Here is a 23,475-nt window from a genome sequence, read left to right as displayed (position 1 = left end):
TCTTTTAGCAGGATGTTCTTTAACCTCCACGTGTTTGCATTTCTTCCAAATTTCTTCCTGTGATTGACTACAACTTTCAAAGCATTATGGTCTGAAAATATGCAGGGGACAATTTCAATCTTTTGGTATCAGTTGAGACCTGATTTGTGACCCAGTATGTGGTCTAATCTGGGGAAAATTCCATGTGCACTTGAGAAGATTGTGTATTCAGTTGTGTTTGGATGTAAAGTTCTGTAAATATTTGTGAAATCCATCCGGTCCAGTGTACCATTTAAAGCTCTTGTATTTTTTTTGGAGATGTTGTGCTTAGAAGGTCTGTCATTTACAGAAAATGCCATGTTGAAGTCTCCCGGTTTAAGTGTATTTTTATCTAAGAATGTCTTAACTTTGGTTATTAATTGATTGATCTACTTGGTAGCTCCCACATTAAAGGCATAAATATTCATGACTGTTAGGTCCTCTTGTTGGATAGATCATTGAAGCATAACATAGTGTCTCTCCTCATCTCTTACTACAGTCTTTGGGATAAAGATTAATTTATCTGATATGAGGATTGCTACCCCTGCTTTCTTTTGAGGACCATTTGAATGGTAAATGGTTCTCCAACCTTTGATTTTCAGGCTGGAGGTGTCCTTTTGTCTAAAATGAGCCTCTTGTAGACAGCAAATAGATGAGTATTGCTTTGTTAGCCAGTCTGAAACCCCTGCACCTTTTGATGCAATCATTAAGCCTATTCACGTTCAGAGGTACTAATGAAAGGTATGAGTTTAGTGTCATCATAATACCTATGCATTCCCCATTTTTGTGGATTATTTCATTGGGCATCCTCTTTCTTTTACAGAGTCCCCCTTAGTAATTCTTGGAAAGCTGGTTTGGTGTTCTTTCAGTTTCTGCCTATCTTGGAAGCTCTTAATCTCTCCTTCTGTTCTGAATGAGAACCTTGCTGGATAAAGTATTCTTGGCTGCATGTTCTTCTCATTTAGGACCCTGAACATATCCTGCCAGCCCTTTCTGGCCTGCCAGGTCCCTGTGGAGAGGTCTGCTGTTCATCTAATATTTCTCCACATATAAGTAAGGGATCTCTTGTCTCTTAGTGCTTTAAGTATTTTCTCTTTATCTTTGGAATTTGCAAGTTTCACTATTAAATGTCTAGGTTTTGAACACTTTTTATTGCTTTTAAGGGGGGAAATCTCTCTATCTCCTGGATCAGAATGCCTCTTTCCTTCCCCAAATTAGAGAAGTTCTCAGTTAGTATTAGTTCAAATATGCTTTCTGGTCCTCTGTCCCTTTTGGTGCTTTCTGAAACCCCAATTATATGTAGATTTTTCCTTTTGAGGCTGTTATTTATTTCTCTTAACCTTTCCTCATGGTCTTTTAATTGTTTTTCTCTTTTTTCCTCAGCTTCCTTCCTTGCAATCAACTTGTCTTCTATGTCACTCACCTGTTCTTCTACCTCATTAACCCTCACCGTTAGGATCTCCAATTTGGATTGCATCTCATTTAATTGATTTTAAATTTTGGCTTGATTAAATCTAAATTCTGCAGTCATGATGTCTCTTGAATCCTTTATGCTTTTTTCTTTAGCCACCAGTAGCTTTATAATTGTGCTTCTGAATTGCCTTTATGAATTGGTATTTTAATCCAAATTCTGTAACTATGAAAGAGAGAACTGTTTCTGATTCTTTCTTTTGTGGTGAGTTCTTCTTTCTAGTCATTTTGCTCAGTGCAGAGTGTCTAAAACGAGTTGTAATGGAAAAAGGAAGAAAAATACAACAAAACAAACAAAAAATCAAAGAGGGGTATCCTCTGGTTCTATATACTGTAAATCGCTCCACTTTCCCTTGAGCTTTCCATTGTTGATCAGGCAAGAATTTGCTCTTTCCTTGTCCTTCCAGCTGGTCTTCTGGGGGAGTGGTCTGCTGTGCTGATTCTCAGGTGTGTGTACCTGGGGGAGATGCCCCGTCCCCTGCCAGGTGCATGGATCAGTGGGAGCTGTTTATCCTGTGAGGCCCCTGTTCCCTTGCAGCCCCACCCCTCCCAGGAACAGGATGATACCAGGAAGAACAACACCACTGGTGGCGGCCAGCCTTCCAGCTCTGGAGTCAGATCCTGAAGTAACTTTTGTCGCATCCCAGTCCACACTGGCCTGGATGTTCCTGAGGGCAGGAGTGGGGCACGGACAGCTCGTGGGTGCCTGGCAGCAGGGGTGTCCTTGCTGTCCTGTGCCTTCCCCGCCTGCACCTGTCACGGGGGGAGTGCAGGGTCCTGGTCTGTGTCCCCTGATGCTCTGGGATCAAGGGCATGTGCTGCTGGAATCGCACTCCCGGGGCCATGGCCCGGATGACGGCAGGGCACAGCCCCCTATGCCCGGAGCCACCACCTGAGCTGCTCCCGAGGCCCCGCCAGGCGCGTTCCATCCCTTAACCAAGATGGACCGACGTATGTGGGGCGTTCTGCCCCCGGGCACCCCTCCTCTGTTAGTGACTCTGGGATACTGCAAGCGCCACTGCCCCTCCTGGGATCCTGCTCAAGTTCCCTGCGAGTGCCTTTCAGTCCAGGAAGATTCCGGTGCGGATATTGAATGTTCCTGCTTCTCTGGGGCTGGGCTATCTTGTCCTGGAGGCTTTCCTAGCCCCCCTTAGCCGCGCTCCTTGTGGGGGCCTCTCCATTACTGGATTCTTTTTCATTAATTTTTTCCGCCTTCCTACTTTGTTAGAAGTGCAAACTCTTCTCTCTGTACCGCTCCAGCTCTTATCATTTTAAATCTCAGTTCGAATTTGTAGGTTTTCAAGATGATTTGAAAGTTATCTAGGTAAGTTGGTGGGGACAGGTGACTTGGGGACCCTCCTACTCCACTATCTTGCCCTGGCCACCCTTCGACCTTTATCAAGTTCTAAAACCTTGCATTTTTTGCAGATGTAAAGACATGGACCTCCTTTTGAGGTCCTTCCTAGTGTTCGTATTATGGAATTATAACAAAATAAAGATCGTCCTAAGAGTTTTTGTAAGATGCAAGTCATCATACAGTTATGGACTTTTTCTTCTGTATTGAACATGATAAAAATTGTAAAATATAAAGCTAAGAGAAGTGTTTAATGGTGAAATTTTCTAATGCATTTGTAAATTTCCTTCACAATCAAAACATAAAGGACAAATAGAAGCTAGCTGTAAAATCTTTTCACAACTATTCCCCCAACTCCTTATAGCACAAATGTGAGTCAGTGCTCCTGAAAATTTTGGACTCTGTGTCATTTTTAAGAGACAATAACAACATTCATATTCTTTGTGATTTCAGGGAGAGTTAGTGGTCTCAGCACTATATAGTCTGATGCTTTTTGCAACTCTCTACCTGGACCATAATATTCCTGGTCTTACACAGCTCCTTGAATATACCCCAGGAGTGCTGCATTAGAGTCTCCCTTTCTAGAATCTTCACCCCTGTAATTTTCACATGGCTATTTCCACCTGATCCTTTTTGTTATTTATTGGTTCTTATCATCATTAAACATATTGATTGATATGTTTCTGCAATTTCCCTCAGGAAATCTGAAGAAAATTCAAACACAGTTGAAACATTACATGCTAATAGAATCTTTCTCCTCCTTCCCAGGATGAGATACCCTCCATAGAATAAGCGGACCCCTCTGCTTCCAATGATTATGTTCTAATGATCACTACCTGTCTTTTGTTTGCTTCATTTAAATTTAGTTATCATTTATATAGTATATCATTATTTTCAGATGTAGAATTTAGTAATTCATCAGTTGCTATAATACCCAGTACTTATCACCTCATGTGTCCTCCTTAAATCCTGTCATCTGGTTACCCCATTACCCCACCAATCTCCTCTCCAGCAACCCTCAGTTTCTTTCACATAGTTAAGAGTCTCTCATAATATGTCTCCCTCTCTGATTTCATCCTATTTCAATTTCCCTCCCCTTTTCCATGATCCTCTGTTTTGTTTCTTAAATTCCACACATGAGTGAAATCATATGATATTTTTTTTCCTCTAATTGACTTATTTTTCTCAGAATCACATCCTCTGATTCCATCCATGTTGATGTCAATGGTAAGGCTTAATCCTTCTGATGGCTGCATAATAGTCCATTGTATTAACCACCACATCTTTATGCATTCATCTGTGGTTGGACATCGGGATCTTTCCACAGTCTGTCTATCTTGCATATTCCTGCTGTGCTGCAGGTGGTCCTTTGTTTCCATATATTTGTATCTTTGGAGTAAATTGCTAGTAGTTCAATTGCTGGGTTGTAGGGTAGCTCTATTTTCAACCTCTTGGGGACCTCCATACTGTTTTCCAGAGTGGCTGCATCAGCATGCATGCTCACTAGTATTGTGAGAGGGTCCTCTTTCTCTGCATCCTCACCAACATTTTTTGTTTCCTGGCTTGTCAATTTTAGCCATTCTGACTGGTGTGAGATGGTATCTCATTGTGGTTTTGAGTTGTATTTCCCTGATGTCAAGGCATGTGGAGCATTTTTCATGTGTCTGTTGGCCATTTGTAGGTCTACTTTGAGAAATGTCTGTTCAACTCTTTTATTTCCTGACAGCAGTGTTTTTGGGGTGTTGAGTTAAGTAAGTTCTTTAGAGATCTTGAATACTAGCCTGATACATCATTTGCAAATATCTTCCCTATTCTGTAGGTTGCCTTTTCCTTTCTGTTGACTCTTTCCTTTCCTTTGTGAACGCTTTATATCTTGATGAAGTCCCGATAGTTCATTTTTGCTTTTCTTTCTCTTGCCTGTAGAGCTGTGTCTAGCAAGAAGTTGCTGTGGCTGAGGTGAAAGATGTTTCAGCATGTGCCCTCCTCTAGGACTTTGATGGATTCTTGTCTCACAGGCTATCAACAACTTTTGGGTCACTTTTTGTGTTGGTGTAAGAAAATGATCCAGTTCCATTCTTCTGCAATGTGGCTGTCCAATTATACCACACCATTTGTTGAAGAGACTGTCTATTTTCCATTGGATATTCCTCCCTGGTTTGTTGAAGATTTGAACATTAGTGGACCATAATGATGAGGGTTCATTTTTTGGTCCTCTATTCTATTGATCTCTGTGTTTGATTTTGTGCCAGGAGCATATTCTCTGATGCTTACAACTTTGTAATCGAGCTTGAGGTCCAGAATTGTGATGCCACCAGTTTTGGTTTTCTTTTTCAAATTTCCTCAGGCTACCTGGGGTCTTTTCTGGTTCCAAACAAATCTAGAATTATTAGTTCCAGCTCAGTGAAAACTACCGATTATAATTTGATAGAGATTGCATTGAATGTGTAGATTGCTCTGGGTAGCCTAGACATTTTCACAATATTTGTTCTTCCATTCATGAGCATGGAATTTTTTCCAATAAATTCTGTCATCTTTAATTTCTTTCATAAGTATTCTATGTTTTCAGAGTACAGATCTTTTTTTACCACTTTGCTTAGGTTTGTTCGTAGGTATTTTTGATTTTTGGTGCAATCGTCAATAGGATTAATCCCTTAATGTCCCTTTCTTCAGTCTTACTGTTACTGTATAGAAATGCAACTTATTTCTGAGCATTGATTTCATATGCTGCCACGTTGCTGAATACTTATATGAGATCTAGCAATATTTGAGTGGAGTCTTTTGGATTTTCCACATATAGTATCATGTCATCTGTAAAGAGTGAGAGTTTGATGACTTCTTTGCTGATTTGGATGCCTTTTATTCCTTTTTTTTCTTTTTTTGTCTCCTTGCTGAGGTTAAAATGTCTCATACTATTTTGAACAACAGTGGTGAGTCGGTATCCCTGCTGTGTTCCTGACAATTGATTGAGAATGATATTCTCTGTGGGATGTTGTCTGTTTATATATATATATATATATATATATATATATATATATATATATATATACAGCTTTTATGATATTGAGATAAGTTCTCTGTATCCCTACACTCTGGAGAGTTTTAATCAGGAAAGGATGCTGTATTTTGTTGAATGCTTTTTCTGCATCAACTGAGAGGATCCTATGGTTGTCATCCTTTCTTTTATTAATGTGATGTGTCACTCTGATTGATTTGTAGATGTTGAACCACCCTTGAAGCCCAGAAAGAAATCCCACTTGGTCATGGTGATTAATCCTTTTAATGTGCTTTTGGATCCTAATGGCTGTCTCCTGAGAATTTTTGCATCCTTGTTTATTGTGGATTTTGTTCTGTATTTTTCCTTTTGGTGGAGTCTTTGTCTGGTTTTGGGATCAAGGTAATGCTGGTCTTATAGAATAAGTTCGGAAATATTCCTTCCATTTCTATTTTTTGATATAGCTTCCAAAAATAGGTATTAATTCTTCCCTAAGTGTTTGGTAGAATTCCCCTAGGAAGTCACCTGGTCTTGAGTTGTAGTTTGTTAGGTGATCTTTTATTATTGCTTCAATTTCTTTGCTGGTATTGATTCTGTTCAGGCTTTCTATTTCTTCTTGCTTCAGTTTTGGTAGGTCGTGTGTTTCTAGGAATGCTTCCATTTCTTCTAGATTACCTAATTGGTTGGCATATAATTGCACATAACAATCTATGAAATTGTTTGTATTTCCTTGGTGTTGGTAGTGATCTCACCTCTTTCATTTATGGTTTTATTTATTCAGGTCCTTGATCTTTTGTTTTTGATATGTCAGTCTAGTGGTTTATTGATCTTATTAATTCTTTCCAAGTAACCAGCTCCTAGTTTTGTTGTTCTAGTCTACTGTTCTTTTAGTTTGTGTTTCATCAATTTCTGCTATAATCTTTATTATTTCTCTTCTCTTGTGACATTTAGCTCCTTTAGGTGTAAGGTTAAGTTGTGTAGTTGAGACTTTTCCTGTGTTGAGAACAGCTTGTATCACTGTATACTTCTCTCTTAAGACTGCCTCTGCTTCATCTGAACTGTTGTGTTTTCCTATTATTTCGTTTCATGAATTTTTAAAGATTCTTCTTTAGTTTCTTGTTTGACCCATTCATTCTTTAGTAGGATGCTTTAACCCAAATGGATTTTGTCCCTCCTAAATTTCCTGTTGTGACTGAGTTCAAAATTCAATCATTATAGTCAGAAAAATTGCAGGGAATAATCCCAATCTTTTGAATTCAGTTGAGACCTGATTTTTGATTCAGCTGTGATCGATAATGGAAAATGATCCATGTTCACTCAAGAAGAATATGCAGTCTTTTGCTTTAGGAAGGCATGCTCTGAATATGTCTGTATTGTCTGTCTGGTCCAGTGTGTCATTCAAAGCCCTTGTTTCCTTAGTGAAATTCTGCTTTGATGATCTGTGCATTTTTGTGAATGTTGTGTTAAAGATCCCTACTATTACTGTATTATTGTCAAAGTGTTTCTTAATTCTGTTGTTATTTGCTTTATATATTTGGCTGCTCCTCTATTAGAGGCTAAATATTTGCAGGTTTTAGTTCTTCTTGTTTGATAGACCACTTAATTATGATACATTGTCCTTCCTCATCTCTTATGACAGTCTTCAGGTTAGAACTAATGTGTCTGATATAAAGATTACCACCTAAACTTGTGTCTGATATAAAGATTACCACCTAAACTTTTTTTTTTTTTAATGTCCACTAGCATGATAGATGGTTCTCTTCCTCCTCGCTTTTGATCTGGAAGTGTCTTTCGGTCTAAATTGTGCCGATTGTAGATGACATATCAAAGTGTCATGCTTTTTTTAATCCAAATTGAACCTATGACTTTTGATTCTAGTATTTAGGCCATTCATATTTAGAGTGAACATTGAGCGATACAAATCCATTGTCATTGTTTTACATGTAAAGTCATTATTTCTGAATATTATCTCTGTTCATTTCTGGTTTATGTTACTTTGGGCTCTCTTTTCACTTCCAGGACCCTCTAATATTTCTTGGTGGGCTGGTTTAGTGATCACAAGTTCTTTTAGTTTCTCTTTTTCCTGGTGCTCTTTATCTCTCCTTCTATTCTGAATGACAGCCTTGCTGGATATAGTATCCTTGTCTGCATACTGTTTTCATTTAGCACCCTGAATATATCAAGCCAGTACTATCAGGCCTTCCAGGTCTCTGTGTCTAAGACTTCCTGGAGTCTATTTTTCCTACCCTCATAGGTTCAGGACCTCTTGTCCTGAGAGGCTTTCAGAATTTTCTTTTGTCTCTGAAATTTGCAAGCTTCACCGTTATATGTTGAGGTGTTAGCCTACTTTTGTATTGATTTTGAGGGGGATCCTTTGTTCCTTCTGAATCTGAATGCCTGTCTCCTTCCTCAGATTAGAGGAATTTTCAGCTATAATATGCTCATGTATACCTTTTTCCCCCCTTTCTCTCTTACTTTTTCCTCTTCTTTTGGGACCCCAATTATGCTAATATTGTTTAATCTTATGTTATCACTTATCTCTCAGATTTTTCCCTTGTGATCCTGTAATTGTTTATCTCTCTTTTTACTTCAGTTTTCTTATTCTTCTCAATTTGTTTTCTATATCACTGATCCTCTCTTCTGTCTCATGTTTCTTAATATTTAGAGCCTCCATTTTTTATTGCATCTCAGGAAGAGCTTTTTTAGTTTGACCTCCTTAGATTTTAGTTCTTTTATTTTGCCAGAAAGGTACGCTCTAGTATCTTATATGTTTTTTCAAGTCCACGTAGTTTCTTTATAATTTTTATTCTGAATCTAGTTCCAACATGTTGCTTCTATCCCTACTGATTAGGTCCTTGGCAGTGAATACTGCCTTCTGTACTCTTTTTTGAAGTGAGTTCTTCTGTATTGTCATTCTGACCAGAGAAGAAGAGGTGAAAGAGAACAAAATACTAAAATGCAACAATGATTCCAGAGGAACATACATGAAACAAATCAGAAGCAACAGTAAAATAATTAAAGAAAGAGAATATAACAAAATGCTGAACATACGGAGCACAACACTAGATCTTCGGTGTATTTTGGCCTGTTTCTTTGAAGAAACTAGATCCCACAATTGTAAAGAAAAGCAAACTTATATGTAATCAAAACAATTAATTAAATTCATTGACGGGATAAAATAGAACTATAAAATGAAAATTAAAAAAACTTTAAAAAGAGTTGATAAAATAAGAAATTATTTGAAAAGCCAACAAAAGATTAATGTAAAAGAGTGAAGAAACATGAGAAAAACCCTTAAATTCTATATACTATTTTCCCCTAGTGCTGGAGTTTGGCAGTTCTCTATCATTGATAACTTCAGTCTTAGCAGATGTCCTTTCGGATGTTTTGGGTGCCTGGTGCAGTGACTCTCACGTGTCTTTGCCCTGGACTGTATTGCACTGCCCTCTGCAGGGAGCCAGGCTAAATATACAGCTCCAGATTTCTCTATGTGACTTTTGTTGCCTTACAGCTTTCTGTACCATTATAAGGGATGAGAAGGAAAATTAGAGCTGCACAGCCATCTCCAGCCCTCACGCTGAAAGTTCCTGTACCTTATTCTTCAGTGAGTGCTCAGGTAAAAGCAGTCTATCACTCTTATCCCCCTGGTTTCAGTTCACATTCAGTGCTAAACCAGCCTGTGACCCAGTGCACGTGATCTTGTTTTAAGAATCCAAGTTTTAAAGACTTCTGTGGCACTCAGCAATAATACACCTCCTGGAGAAGTGGGGGCCTCTTAGTGTTTCTGTCACTTTCTGGGCCCCTCCGCAGAGAGCAGTCACCTCACCTTGCTGACAATCCCTGTTAATGGCAAGACTGAGTTGAATGTTGGTCTTGGGCTGACTGTTTGCAATAAGGTACTCTGCCCAGTGCCTGGGAACACTCTGCTGCACTCTGGTACCCCCATTCTTTTTGTGATGCCAGGAATCCTGAGACCATGCTGTCAAACCCAGGATTCTGTCTTTCTTCACCTCCTGACCACCCTTCAGGCAAACTTGTAAAAGTCCCAATTTTGCACTCCACTGCTTACACCATTTTCTGGTACTTGGATAATGGAGGCTTCAATGCCCATGGTTTATCCTCTGATAGATGGCCTCAGATTCATTTCTCTATACACCCTCCATTGCAAAAAGTGGTTGTTTTTCTATTTGTAGAATTGTAGCAACTTTTTCTCAGATCCCCAGTTGATTTTGCAGTTGTTCAGTACGACTTGTTAGGTATCCGGCTGATTTCCAGAGATGAGAGAAGATGAAGGTCCCCTACTACTCTGCGATGTTAAGTCTCTCCCCATTCTGCAGCTTTATTTTTTTTTTAATTAATTTTTATTGGTGTTCAATTTACCAACATACAAAAAAACACCCAGTGCTCATCCCGTCAAGTGTCCACCTCAGTGCCCGTCACCCATTCCCCTCCAACACCCGCCCTCCTCCCCTTCCACCACCCCTAGTTCGTTTCCCCGAGTTAGGAGTCTTTATGTTCTGTCTCCCTTCCTGATATTTCCCAACATTTCTTTTCCCTTCCTTTATATTCCCTTTCACTATTATTTATATTCCCCAAATGAATGAGAACATACACTGTTTGTCCTTCTCCGATTGACTTATTTCACTCAGCATAATACCCTCCAGTTCCATCCACGTTGAAGCAAATGGTGGGTATTTGTCATTTCTAATTGCTGAGTAATATTCCATTGTATACATAAACCACATCTTCTTTATCCATTCATCTTTCGATAGACACTGAGGCTCTTTCCACAGTTTGGCTATTGTGGCCATTGCTGATAGAAACATCGGGGTGCAGGTGTCCCGACGTTTCATTGCATCTGTATCTTTGGGGTAAATACCCAACAGTGCAATTGCTGGGTCTTAGGGCAGGTCTATTTTTAACTCTTTGAGGAACCTCCACACAGTTTTCCAGAGTGGCTGCACCAGTTCACATTCCCACCAACAGTGTAAGAGGGTTGGTTCCCTTTTCTCCGCAGCCTCTCCAATATTTGTTGTTTCCTGCCTTGTTAATTTTCCCCATTCTCACTCGTGTGAGGTGGTATCTCATTGTGGTTTTGATTTGTATTTCCCTGATGGCAAGTGATGCAGAGCATTTTCTCACGTGCCTGTTGGCCATGTCCATGTCTTCCTCTGTGAGATTTCTCTTCATGTCTTTTGCCCATTTCATGATTGGATTGTTTGTTTCTTTGCTGTTGAGTTTAATAAGTTCTTTATAGATTTTGGAAACTAGCCCTTTATCTGATATGTCATTTGCAAATATCTTCTCCCATTCTGTAGGTTGTCTTTTAGTTTTGTTGACTGTATCCTTTGCTGTGCAAAAGCTTCTTATCTTGATGAAGTCCCAATAGTTCATTTTTGCTTTTGTTTCTTTTGCCTTTGTCGATGTATCTTGCAAGAAGTTACTGTGGCCGAGTTCAAAAAGGGTGTTGCCTGTGTTCTCTTCTATGATTTGGATGGACTCTTGTCTCACATTTAGATCTCTCATCCATTTTGAGTTTATCTTTGTGTATGGTGAAAGACAGTGGTCCAGTTTCATTCTTCTGCATGTGGATGTCCAATTTTCCCAGCACCATTTATTGAGGAGACTGTCTTTCTTCCAATGGATAGTCTTTCCTCCTTTATCGAAAATTAGATGACCATACATTTCAGGGTCCACTTCTGGGTTCTCTATTCTGTTCCATTGTTCTATGTGTCTGTTTTTGTGCCAGTACCACACTGTCTTGATGACCACAGCGTTGTAGTACAACCTGAAATCTGGCATTGTGATGCCCTCAGCTATGGTTTTCTTTTTTAAAATTCCCCTGGCTATTCGGGGTCTTTTCTGATTCCACACAAATCTTAAAATAATTTGTTCTAACTCTCTGAAGAGAGTCCATGGTATTTTGATAGGGATTGCATTAAACGTGTAAATTGCCCTGGGTAACATTGACATTTTTACAATATTAATTCTGCCAATCCATGAGCATGGGATATTTTTCCATCTCGTTGTGTCTTCCTCAATTTCTTTCAGAAGTGTTCTATAGTTTTTAGGGTATAGATCTTCTACCTCTTTGGTTAGGTTTATTCCTAGGTATCTTATGCTTTTGGGTGCAATTGTAAATGGGATTGACTCCTTAATTTCTCTTTCTTCAGTCTCATTGTTAGTGTATAGAAATGCCATTGATTTCTGGGCATTGATTTTGTATCCTGCCACGCTACCAAGTTGCTGTATGAGTTGTAGCAATCTTGGGGTGGAGGCTTTTGGGTTTTCTGTGTAGAGTATCATGTCATCGGTGAAGAGGGAGAGTTTGACTTCTTCTTTGCCAATTTGAATGCCTTTAATGTCTTTTTGTTGTCTGATTGCTGAGGCGAGGACTTCCAGAACTATGTTGAACAGCACTGGTGAGAGTGGACATCCCTGTCTTGTTCCTGATCTTAGGGGAAAGGCTCCCAGTGCTTCCCCATTGAGAATGATATTTGCTGTGGGCTTTTCGTAAATGGCTTTTAAGATGTCGAGGAAAGTTCCCTCTATCCCAACACTCTGAAGGGTTTTGATCAGGAATGGATGCTGTATTTTGTCAAATGCTTTCTCTGCATCTAATGAGAGGATCATATGGTTCTTGGTTTTTTTCCTGCTGATATGGTGAATCACATTGATGGTTTTACGAGTGTTGAACCAGCCTTGTGTCCCAGGGATAAATCCTACTTGGTCATGGTGAATAATTTTCTCAATGTGTTGTTGAATCCTATTGGCTAGTATCTTGTTGAGAATTTTTGCATCCATGTTCATCAGGGATATTGGTCTATAATTCTCCTTTTTGGTGGGGTTTTTGTCTGGTTTCAGAATTAAGGTGATGCTGGCCTCATAGAACGAACTTGGAAGTACTCCATCTCTTTCTATCTTTCCAAACAGCTTTAGTAGAATAGGTATGATTTCTTCTTTAAACGTTTGACAGAATTCCCCTGGGAAGCCATCTGGCCATGGACTCTTGTGTCTTGGGAGGTTTTTGATGACTGCTTCAATTTCCTCCCTGGTATTGGCCTGTTCAGGTTTTCTATTTCTTCCTGCTCCAGTTTTGGTAGTTTGTGGCTTTCCAGGAATGCGTCCATTTCTTCTAGATTTCCTAATTTATTGGTGTACAGATGTTCATAACATGTTTTTTAAATCGTTTGTATTTCCTTGGTGTTGGTAGTGATCTCTCCTTTCTCATTCATGATTTTATTAATTTGAGTCTTCTCTCTCTTCTTTTTAATAAGGTTGGCTAATGGTTTATCTATCTTATTAATTCTTTCAAAGAACCAACTCCTGGTTCTGTTGATCTGTTCCACAGTTCTTTTGGTCTCGATATCATTTAGTTCTGCTCAAATTTTAATTAACTGTCTTATTCTGCTGGGGGTAGGGTCTATTTGTTGCTTTTTCTCTAGTTCCTTTATGTGTAAGGTGAGCTTTTGAATTTGAGTTCTTTCCAGTTTTTGAATGGATGCTTGTATTGCGATGTATTTCCCTCTCAGGACTGCTTTTGCTGAATCCCAAAGGTTTTGAACGGTTGTATCTTCATTCTCATTAGTTTCCATGAATCTTTTTAATTCTTCCTTAATTTCCTGGTTGGCCTTTTCATTTTTTATCAGGATGGTCCTTAACCTCCACGTGTTTGTGGTCTTTCCAAACTTCATGTTGTGATTAAGTTCTAATTTCAAGGCATTATGGTCTGAGAATATACAGGGGACTATCCCGATCTTTTGGTATCGGTTCAGACCCGATTTGTGACCCAGTATGTGGTCTATTCTGGAGAAAGTTCCATGTGCACTTGAGAAGAATGTGTATTCAGTTGAGTTTGGATGTAAAGTTCTGTAGATATCTGTGAAATCCATCTGGTCCAGTGTATCATTTAAAGCTCTCGTTTCTTTGGATATGTTGTGTTTAGAAGACCTATATAGTATAGAGAGAGCTAGACTGAAGTCACCAAGTATAAGTGTATTATTATCAAAGTATTTCTTCAGTTTGGTTATTAATTGGTTTAAATATTTGGCAGCTCCCACATTCGGGGCATATATATTGAGGATTGTTAAGTCCTCTTGTTGGATAGATCCTTTGAGTATGAGATAGTGTCCCTCTTCATCTCTCACTATAGTCTTCGGGGTAAATTTTAATTTATCTGATATAAGGATGGCAACCCCTGCTTTCTTTTGAGGACCATTTGAATGGTAAATGGTTCTCCAACCTTTTATTTTCAGGTTGTAGGTGTCCTTCTGTCTAAAATGTGTCTCTTGTAGACAGCAAATAGATGGGTCCTGCTTTTTTATCCAGTCTGAAACCCTGCGCCTTTTGATGGGGTCATTAAGCCCGTTCACGTTCAGAGTTACTATTGAGAGATATGAGTTTAGTGTCATCATATCAATTCAGTCCTTGTTTTTGTGGATTATTCCACTGAACTTCTTCTTAAAGGGAAATTTTAAGAGTCCCCCTTAAATTTTCTTGCAGCGCTGGTTTGGAGGTTACATATTCTTTCAGTTGCTGCCTGTCTTGGAAGCTCTTTATCTCTCCTTCCATTTTGAATGAAAGCCTTGCTGGATAAAGTATTCTTGGTTGCATGTTCTTTTCATTTAGGACCCTGAATATATCCTGCCAGCCCTTTCTTGCCTGCCAGGTCTCTGTGGAGAGGTCTGCTGTTACCCTAATACTCCTCCCCATAAAAGTCAGGGACTTCTTTTCTCTTGCTGCTTTAAGGATCTTCTCCTTATCTTTGGAATTTGCAAGCTTCACTATTAAATGTCGAGGTGTTGAACGGTTTTTGTTGATTTTAGGGGGGGATCTCTCTATTTCCTGGATCTGAATGCCTGTTTCCCTTCCCAGATTAGGAGAGTTTTCAGCTAGGATTTGTTCAAATACATATTCTGGCCCTCTGTCCCTTTCGGCGCCCTCGGGAACCCCAATTAAATGTAGGTTTTTCGTCCTCAGGCTGTCATTTATTTCCCTTAATGTATCCTCATGGTCTTTTAATTGCTTGTCTCTTTTTTCCTCAGTTTCCCTCTTTGCCATCAACTTGTCTTCTATGTCACTCACTCATTCTTCCACCTCGTTAAGCCTCGTTGTTTGGACTTCTAGCTTCGATTGCATCTCATTTAATTGATTTTTAATTTCTGCCTGATTGGATCTAAATTCTGCAGTCATGAAGTATCTTGAGTCCTTTATGGTTTTTCTAAAGCCACCAGTAGCTGTAAAATAGTGCTTCTGAATTGGCTTTCTGACATTGAATTGTAATCCAGATTTTGTAACTCTGTGGGAGAGGGGGCTGTTTCTGATTCTTTTTTTTTGAGGTGAGGTTTTCCTTCTAGTCATTTTGCTCAGTGCAGAGTGGCCAAAAACAAGTTGTATTGGGAAAAGGAGAAAAAGAGAGAGAAGGAAAGAAAAGAGAAAAAGAAAAAAGAGAAAGAAGAAAATAAAAGGGGGGGAAGAGAAGAAAAAGAGAAAGAAAAAGAAAGGAGAAAAAAGAAAAAAAAGGTGGGGTGGGGTGGGGGAAGCAATCAGAAATCAAGAAGAAAGAAAGAAAAAAAAGCACAAAACAAAGCAAAAACAAAAAAACAAACAAACAAAAAAAAAACACGGGGGAGTATCTTCGGATTCTGTATACTTTAAGTCCCTTGACTTCCCTTGGAACTGGTCCGTCTCTCTGGTCTTCTGGGGGAGGGGCCTGCTGTGCTGATTCTCAGGTGTTAGCACTTGGGGGAGCTGCTCTGCCCCTGCCTGCTGCAGGGCTCAGTGGGGGTTGTTCACCCCGTGAGGCCCCGGGAGGAAGCCACAGTGGCGGGGGCAGCTCTGGGACCCTGGAGTCAGCTCCCGCAGTAGCTCCGGGGCTCTCAGTCTGCAGGGCCTGGAGGCTCCCGGGCGGGGCCGCTGATCTGCTCAGTTCCAGGCAGGAGCCTCCTTGCTGTCCTGGGCCCTCCCGGCCTCTGCTTGTCCCGGGGGAGGCCGGATCCTGGGCTGTGTCCCGGCGCCCTGTGCTCCGGGGCCTGCGCTGTTGGATTCGCGCTCCCGCCCCGCAGCCCCCTTCGCGGAGCCGTCGCCCGAGCCCCTCCGAGCTGCTCCGGGTCCCGCCGAGCGCTGCAGCCCTTAGGGAGCTCGGCGCACTCTCCCCGGGGCGCAGTTCCTCTGTTACTGTCCCAGGGAGCCCGAGGGCGTCCCCGCCTTTCTGGGGATCCTGCTCCAATTCCCCGGGAGGCCTTTCCGCGGGAAGGTTGGTGCAGCTCCTGCTCCTCCGGGACGGGGCTCTCCTGTCCTGGGGACACTCGCCCCGGCCTCAGCCCGGCTCCTCGCGGGCCCCTCCCCCTTGGAGGCCTTTTGTTCCTTTATTTATTTTTCCCCGTCTTCCTACCTTGATAGAAGCGCGAACTCTTCTCACTGTAGCGTTCCAGCTGGTCTCTCTTTGAATCTCAGGCCGAATTCGTAGATTTTCAGGATGATTGGAAGGTTTTCTAGGTAATTTGTTGAGGACAGGTGACTGGGGACCCTACTCTTCCGCCATCCTGCCCCTCCCTCCCATTCTGCAGCTTTAAATAGGTGGTCAGAGAAGTCTTCATGGCAGACATCACGTTGGAATAAATACTTGAAGAGGGTGAAGGAGTCAGCCATGTGGATATACACTACAGTAATGTCTGGGAGGGTATGAGACTAATGAGATGGGATCCTAGAGAGTACTAGGTGAGATTAAAGAGGAATTGTTGGGTCCAGATCACATAGAGCCTTGTAGGTTGCATTACATGTCTTCCCTTTTGATGAAATGAAGTGGAGCACCATTGGAGAACTTTGATCAGAGAAGAGACGATACATGACTCACCTATTTTGTCTGATATTAGTATTTCTGCCTTAGCTTTCCTTTTGCTTCTATTTGCATGGTAAATGTTTTTCCATCCCGACTCTTTCCACCTCCGCATGTCTTAGTTCTGAAGTGAGTTCAACAAAAGGATATAACCATTGTAATTACTGGGACCACACATGTTTTCACCTAAATGAATTAAACAACTACTAACAGGCACAAAAGAAGAAATTGGCAGTAACTCAATAACAGTAGGGAATTCTTACACCTCGGCTCCACCAATAGACAGATCATCCAGAGAAAAAATCAACTAGAAAAGAGTGGCTTTGAATGACATATTTGACCAAATGGGCCTAAGATATTCAGAACATTATATCCCAATGCAGCAGAAGACATTCTTTCAAGTTTACAGGGACATTATCTTGAATAGATCTCATTTAGGCTACAAAACAAACAAGACTTAACAAATTAAAAAAGACTGAAATCATAGTTGTACACCTTTTTTTTTGGCCACAGTCGTATAAAAGTAGAAGTACTCACAAGAAGAAATCCACATGAAGCAAAGAATCTTACTCCTAAACAATAAATAGGTCAACCAAATAATAAAACAGGAAATGAAAATATTCATGGAGACAGATGAAAATATTAAGGTGTTAATTTCTAAAAGATGTAAAGAATGTACATAACTCACCACCACAAAGACTAAAAATCTTACTTGAAAAATGGACAGAGGACCTGAATAGACATTTTTCTAAGAAGACAGAGAAATAACAAGTCAACACATGAAAAGATGTTCAACGTCACTCATCATCAGGGAAATGCAAATCAAAATCACAGTGGGATGTCACTTCACACCAGTCAGAATGGCTAAAATAAAAAATAAAAAAAAAAAAAACAAGAAATAAAGAGTGTTGGCAAGGACGTGGAATAGAATGTACCCTCATACCCTCTGGTGGGAATATAAACTGGTGAGGCCACTGTAGAAATCAGGATGGAGGTTCCTCAAAAATGAAAAATAGAATTGCCATATGATCCAGTAATTCCACTATTATTTATCCAAATATATTTTTGCAACAACATGAATGGATTGAGTCAGTCTAAACCTAAGTGAAGTTAAGACAGACTAAGACATATAATACCATATGAATTCACTACTATCTATGTAGATTTCAGAAAGAAGACAAATGAACAAAAGACAAAAGAATAAAGGTCACAAACAAAAAACCTCAGATTCTTAAATATGGAGAATAAAATGGTGGTTACCAGAAGGAAGGTAGGCAGTTAGGATAAAAGGGTGAATGTAATTGAGAGAACACCTGTCATGTTGAGCACCAATAATGTATAGAATTGTTCAATCAAAAATATGTGCATGTTTTGTACGTAAATTATAACTTACGTGGCTTTATTTTTTTAATATTTTATTTATTTATTCATTAGAGACACATAGTGAAAGAAGCAGAGGTACAGGAAGAAGGAGAAGAAGGCCCCTTACAGGGAGCCAGATGTGGGAGACAATCTGGCACCCTAGGATCACGTCCTGAGCCAGAGAAGATGCTCAACCACTGAAGCAAGAAGACATTCCTCCTTAAGTTACTTTAAAAACAAAAAAAATGAGTAAAAGCATTTTCATTTTCACTTTTCCTATCTTTTCTTTACATTTGACTGAATAACTTCAAAGTATTATAGAAATTATACAAATCGTAATTAGTAGTTTTCACCGTAATTATATTTTACCAGTATTATTAAGATTGAAAATAATTATTATATCTATGGTATCATTATTATATCTACGGTATCATTATTATATCTATGGTATAAGAAACTTGCTCAAAGTCATAGAGACGTATATTATGAAAATAAAACTCAATCATATCACATGTGTTGGAAAAGGAACCTGGGCTCAGAGGTTCGTGTGCTGTTAGAAAAGATTTCACTTAAAGAGAAAAGTGTTTGGGAACTTTTATTAGTCTGTACTTCAGTGTGACTTGAAAGGCATACTTTCTCCTTAGACGAGGGACACCAGCAGAGCAGTTGGTAACTGAAATGAGATGGGTCCCTTTGGGAGTCTAGGAGGAGAGGTGGACTCTGTGGACAGGATCTGTCAGATGATAGCCTGTCTGGGATTACTTGGCACCATGGTTTGCATTGATCCAGGAGTGACTGAGCTAAGTAGTTTGTAGAGCATATCCTCTGGGGTTAAGTGGGAAGGGCGCACCCTTATTCCTCCAAAGGCTGGGTATTTGTGAACTTCTGTGAAATCTCTATATATCTATTGGAGGAGGAAGAAATGTTTAATCCATACGCTCTGCCAAGGAATTGTTTTTGGGCATAGAGCTGCCTTTAGAGATTTTTCTATCATAGGATTGTGGGAATAATTCCTTTATATTCTAGAAAGTTCTAACAGTAGAAATAAGAAATTTTCTTCTGATATTACAGACCTCATTGAAGACTCTAACCCAAGCCTCTAGGAAAGATTGGCTACCTGTGGTGTATCTTCTCTCCACATACAACCGGCAATGGAAAGTTGAGTAGATCTATTCGAAGTACAGATTACTTCGAATAGTTGCAAACATACTGCACATGATTCATCTTCAAGATAAATCAGATTTGCCCGAGAAAAAACTATGGGCTCTCTATTGGATCTCATCTCCTTCTGTACAAGAAATATGGTAAGTTTAAAAACCCAAGTAAACTACTGTTATTTATTTTATTTTTTTTTAGTAAACTACATTCTTTCTCTTGATTCCCTTCAGGACTGAAGTCTCTGATAGTTGCCATTATGTAATTCTTTCAATCTTTGAGAAGCACGATGTGCCAAGAAGCTTATTCTGATGTGTCAGGGTTTCTGCCTTTCACTGTCCTTGATGCAGCACTGTCTCAGGACCAATTCTTATCGAATTAAGGGTACGTTGAAGAGTGTAGAGGTATAGTATCCTACACAGGTGGATTTCTTACTTGCAAAGCTTAAGGTCAGGAAAAAGAAAGGCTGTATACTGACCACGGCAATCAGTATTCATAGAAAGTGTTGTTACCACGATTCTATGGCACTATGATACCCCTTGTTCTGCTATTAATGACTGTAATGTTGGCTGCCCAAACCCACTGATACCTAAGAATTACATTTTCTTTCTGGTGTTGGAGTGAGAGATGTTCTCCAGAGTGGAGGAATGAGAAGAAAATCTAGTGAAATCCTAGGATGAAGTGCTCCTTTGTCCCTAGCAAAATTCTTTGCTCAGCCTTGCACTGTGTATTTACATTTAAGTATAAATGTAAAAGCTGGTCTCTTTTTTTTTCTGACTCATCAGGATTTTCCATCCATTTGCTAGTCAGGACATGTACTGGATGTGTCCATGGTTTTGTTCCTTACCTATGTATGGTTTCTGGCTTTATGATGGCTCTACTCGAGTGGCTGGGGTCTGATGCTTCTCATGGCAGTAGTGAGTGGAGTGTCCAAGAAGGAGAGGTTGCCATGGAGCACAAAGACTAGCGTTCTGGTACTGGTTTCTTTTTGACTGCTCTCCAGTAAATTGCCTGCCAGCCTATCCTGAATTACCCAAAATAGAACAAAATGAGCTTGCTTTATGGAACATAAAATCGAATGAACAAAGATATTAAAACAAAAATGAAGAAGGCTATAATTAAGGATTGATTCACTACACACAAACACACAGACACACACGCACACACACAGTTTTTACCATTAGAAAGTCGTTAGCAAGAAGGTTTTCTGAGAAGATGGCATCTGAACTGGGTACTGTGTGCACAGTGAGAGGAAGGTCGTTGTCACTAAGAAATCCTGAAAATTTAGTGAATGAGATGGTATGTGGGTATATTTATGAAGGATAGTAATATCAGGTGTGGTTGGAGCACACATGCCCAGAAGCAGGAGAGGAAAGTGGTCGGCAAGGTTATGGCAGTGTTTGAGGGCTTTCAAAGTCATGGTGAGTATTTCAGCCAATGCATTAGAAAGCCATAGTAACCATTTTATCATTTTCATGATTCATCATATTTTTAGACTGTCCTTTTTAAGATATAGCAAAGCAATAAAAAGAAGTAGAGGATAGAGGATGAGGACAAGAGAGAACATCTGAAATTGTGTCCTTTCTTTCTGTTTAGAAACATGGAGTGTCCACTTAATGAATACTGGGATTGGCCATTTGTAGTACTGATCTTTGTGAAATACCAGCTTGATTTTGTGGTATGTATGAACTAATAATTCTCACAGTGCAAACTCATATGGGTATCTCATTCAATCTGCTATTTTTCCCAACAAAATGATGTAAGAGGTTTTATTCAGAATTTAATGAATATTAGACACTATGTGAAAAGAATTATTTTCTATATTTTGGGAATCTAAATGATTCTGCTTTTAGGGTAGTGAAAATGCTCTGTATGATATTATAATGATGAATGCATGTCCTTAGCATCTATTTAAATCCGTAGAATGTACCACACGAAGAGTGGACCCTAGGGTTAACTCTGGCCTCTGGTTGCTGATGGTGGGTTATGGTTGGCTCATCAGTTGTGACAAGTGTGCCATTCTGGCAGAAGTGTTGACAATGGCAGGGGTGATATTTTGTGGGGGCAGAGCTATATAGGGACTCTTTGTGCCTTTCTCTCATTTTTGATATGAATCTAACACTATTCTAAAAAATAAATCTTAACAATAACAACAAAAGCATAAGGAACAATGACAAAATGATCCTATTAAAGCCGAGGAGAGGTGTGTAATTTTGCTACACACCCCTCTTCATCCACTCTCAGAGAGACAACTGAGAGTGAGCAATTCTGGTCCTTCTGTGAGAGAGGAAGTGATAGATCTGAACCCACCACTGATTTGTTTTGTTGGGGCCACAACAAATGTACTTGCATGCTTTCCACTGGTTCTCCGTGCAGCAGATGCAAAGATGAATGTTTTCAGTGCAACTCTCACTTCTTAGGAGGTGGGCACTTTATTATAAATAGGCTCAAATTCCAGTTGGGCTATATTTGTATGTCTCCAAATTTTATATTTGACCACAGAAATACATTCCAATTTCATATCCTGGTTTTATGGCCTTTGGTTGGAAGGAAAACTTGCTTTTCCGTTTTTCCACTATGACTTTAGCATCTGTCTAAACTAGAGATTTCATGTGGGAAATCTCTAGTTTACACAGATTTCAATTTTTCAGATTAAGGCTAAATTTTAAGGCAGGTAATTCATTTGCCCAAGGAAAGTACAATTTCTACCATTTTCAATCTTTGTAGAATTCAAAAATTTTGAAGGATATTGACTTGTTATTCTCCAAATACAAAGATTTGATCCAATTGGGTTAGTTTCTGAATCAATAGATTGATCATGGAGAGGCGTGGACTTCTGGAGATTTACAAAGATTCATAGGAAATTAAAGGAAGTTGTAGTAACATGGAGCAGATAAGATATGCAGAGTTCAAACTACTGATCTTTCCATAATGTCACTTCTTCTTCCCTTTGCAGATTAGGGTCTTATCAAGGTCACCTTACTTGCAACCAACAAAATGGTGATGAATAGCACTGTGAATGAATTCATTCTGTTTGGCTTGACACAGGATCCAAAAAAACAGAAAGCAATTTTTGGGGTCTTCTTGATGCTTTACCTTGCCACACTGTTGGGAAACTTTTTCATTGTAGTGACTATTAAAAGAAGCAGGACCCTTGGGAGTCCCATGTACTTCTTCCTTTTTTACCTGTCCTTTACTGATGCTTGCCTCTCTACAACTATTGCCCCAAGATTGATTGTGGATGCCATTTCTCAGAGGAAGACCATTTCCTACAAGGAGTGCATGACTCAGGTCTTTTCAGCCCACTTCTTTGGATGCATGGATATCTTCGTGCTGATCCTCATGGCTTTTGATCGCTATGTAGCCATTTGTAAGCCCTTGCGATACACAACCATCATGAACAGGCATGTCTGCAGTGTGCTGGTGATTCTGGGTTGGGTGGGATCCTGTATCCACTCTTCGGCACAAATTTTCCTGGCTTTGAGATTGCCTTTCTGTGGCTCCAATGTGATTGATCACTATTTCTGTGACTTGCAGCCCTTGCTGAAACTTGCTTGCATGGACACTTATGTAATAAATTTGCTAGTTGTTTCTAACAGTGGAGCCATATGCACGGTGAGTTTCATAATCCTGCTTATCTCCTATGTTATCATCTTGTACTCTCTGAGAAACTACAGTGCAGAAGGAAGGCGAAAAGCCCTTTCAACCTGCACCTCCCATTTTATTGTGGTTGTCCTATTTTTTGGCCCATGTATATTCATATATACACGCCCAGCAACCACATTTCCAGTAGACAAGGTGGTGGCTGTGTTTTATACCATTGGGGCACCCTTGCTCAACCCTCTGATCTATACACTGAGGAATGCAGAAGTGAAAAATGCCATGATAAAGTTATGGTGTAGCAAAGTATGATTTATGTTGATACGTGATATTCAGGGATCCTAATGTATACTTCCTTAACACCTTGGTTTTGCTTCATGAACAGAAAAGATAAAATATTCCTTTTGGGATGAAAAACCAACTAAGTAATTTTAATCATACTATTTTTTAATTTATATTCATATTAATAAATATATAGACTCCTTATTCTGAACAGATTGCTTAGAATAAGGTTACTTATATTCTTATACAGTCCATTTTGAGCAACTTATCCTGGCCCTTACTTGAGTGGTATTGACATCTGGTCATATTCACATGATAATTTAGTTTCCTGGACCAATTTGTCTTCAGAAAAAAAAATGTACTGATTAGTGATGGAATGATTGTGTGTGTGAACACACACCAATT

General features: G+C 39.6%; 1 protein-coding gene across 1 annotated transcript; it reads left to right on the top strand.

Annotated features, from left to right (window-relative positions):
- The first annotated feature begins 22,185 nt into the window (after window positions 1–22,185).
- Window positions 22,186–23,100, top strand: LOC121472084 (olfactory receptor 4C11-like). The gene has a single exon (XM_041723075.1). The coding sequence runs from the start codon at window positions 22,186–22,188 to the stop codon at window positions 23,098–23,100; it is 915 nt and encodes a 304-aa protein (XP_041579009.1).
- Window positions 23,101–23,475: the final 375 nt, after the last annotated feature.

This window comes from Vulpes lagopus, chromosome 11 (genome assembly GCF_018345385.1).
Source record: "Vulpes lagopus strain Blue_001 chromosome 11, ASM1834538v1, whole genome shotgun sequence".
Taxonomy (NCBI): domain Eukaryota; kingdom Metazoa; phylum Chordata; class Mammalia; order Carnivora; family Canidae; genus Vulpes; species Vulpes lagopus.
This window is presented reverse-complemented; position numbering and strand designations above follow the sequence as displayed.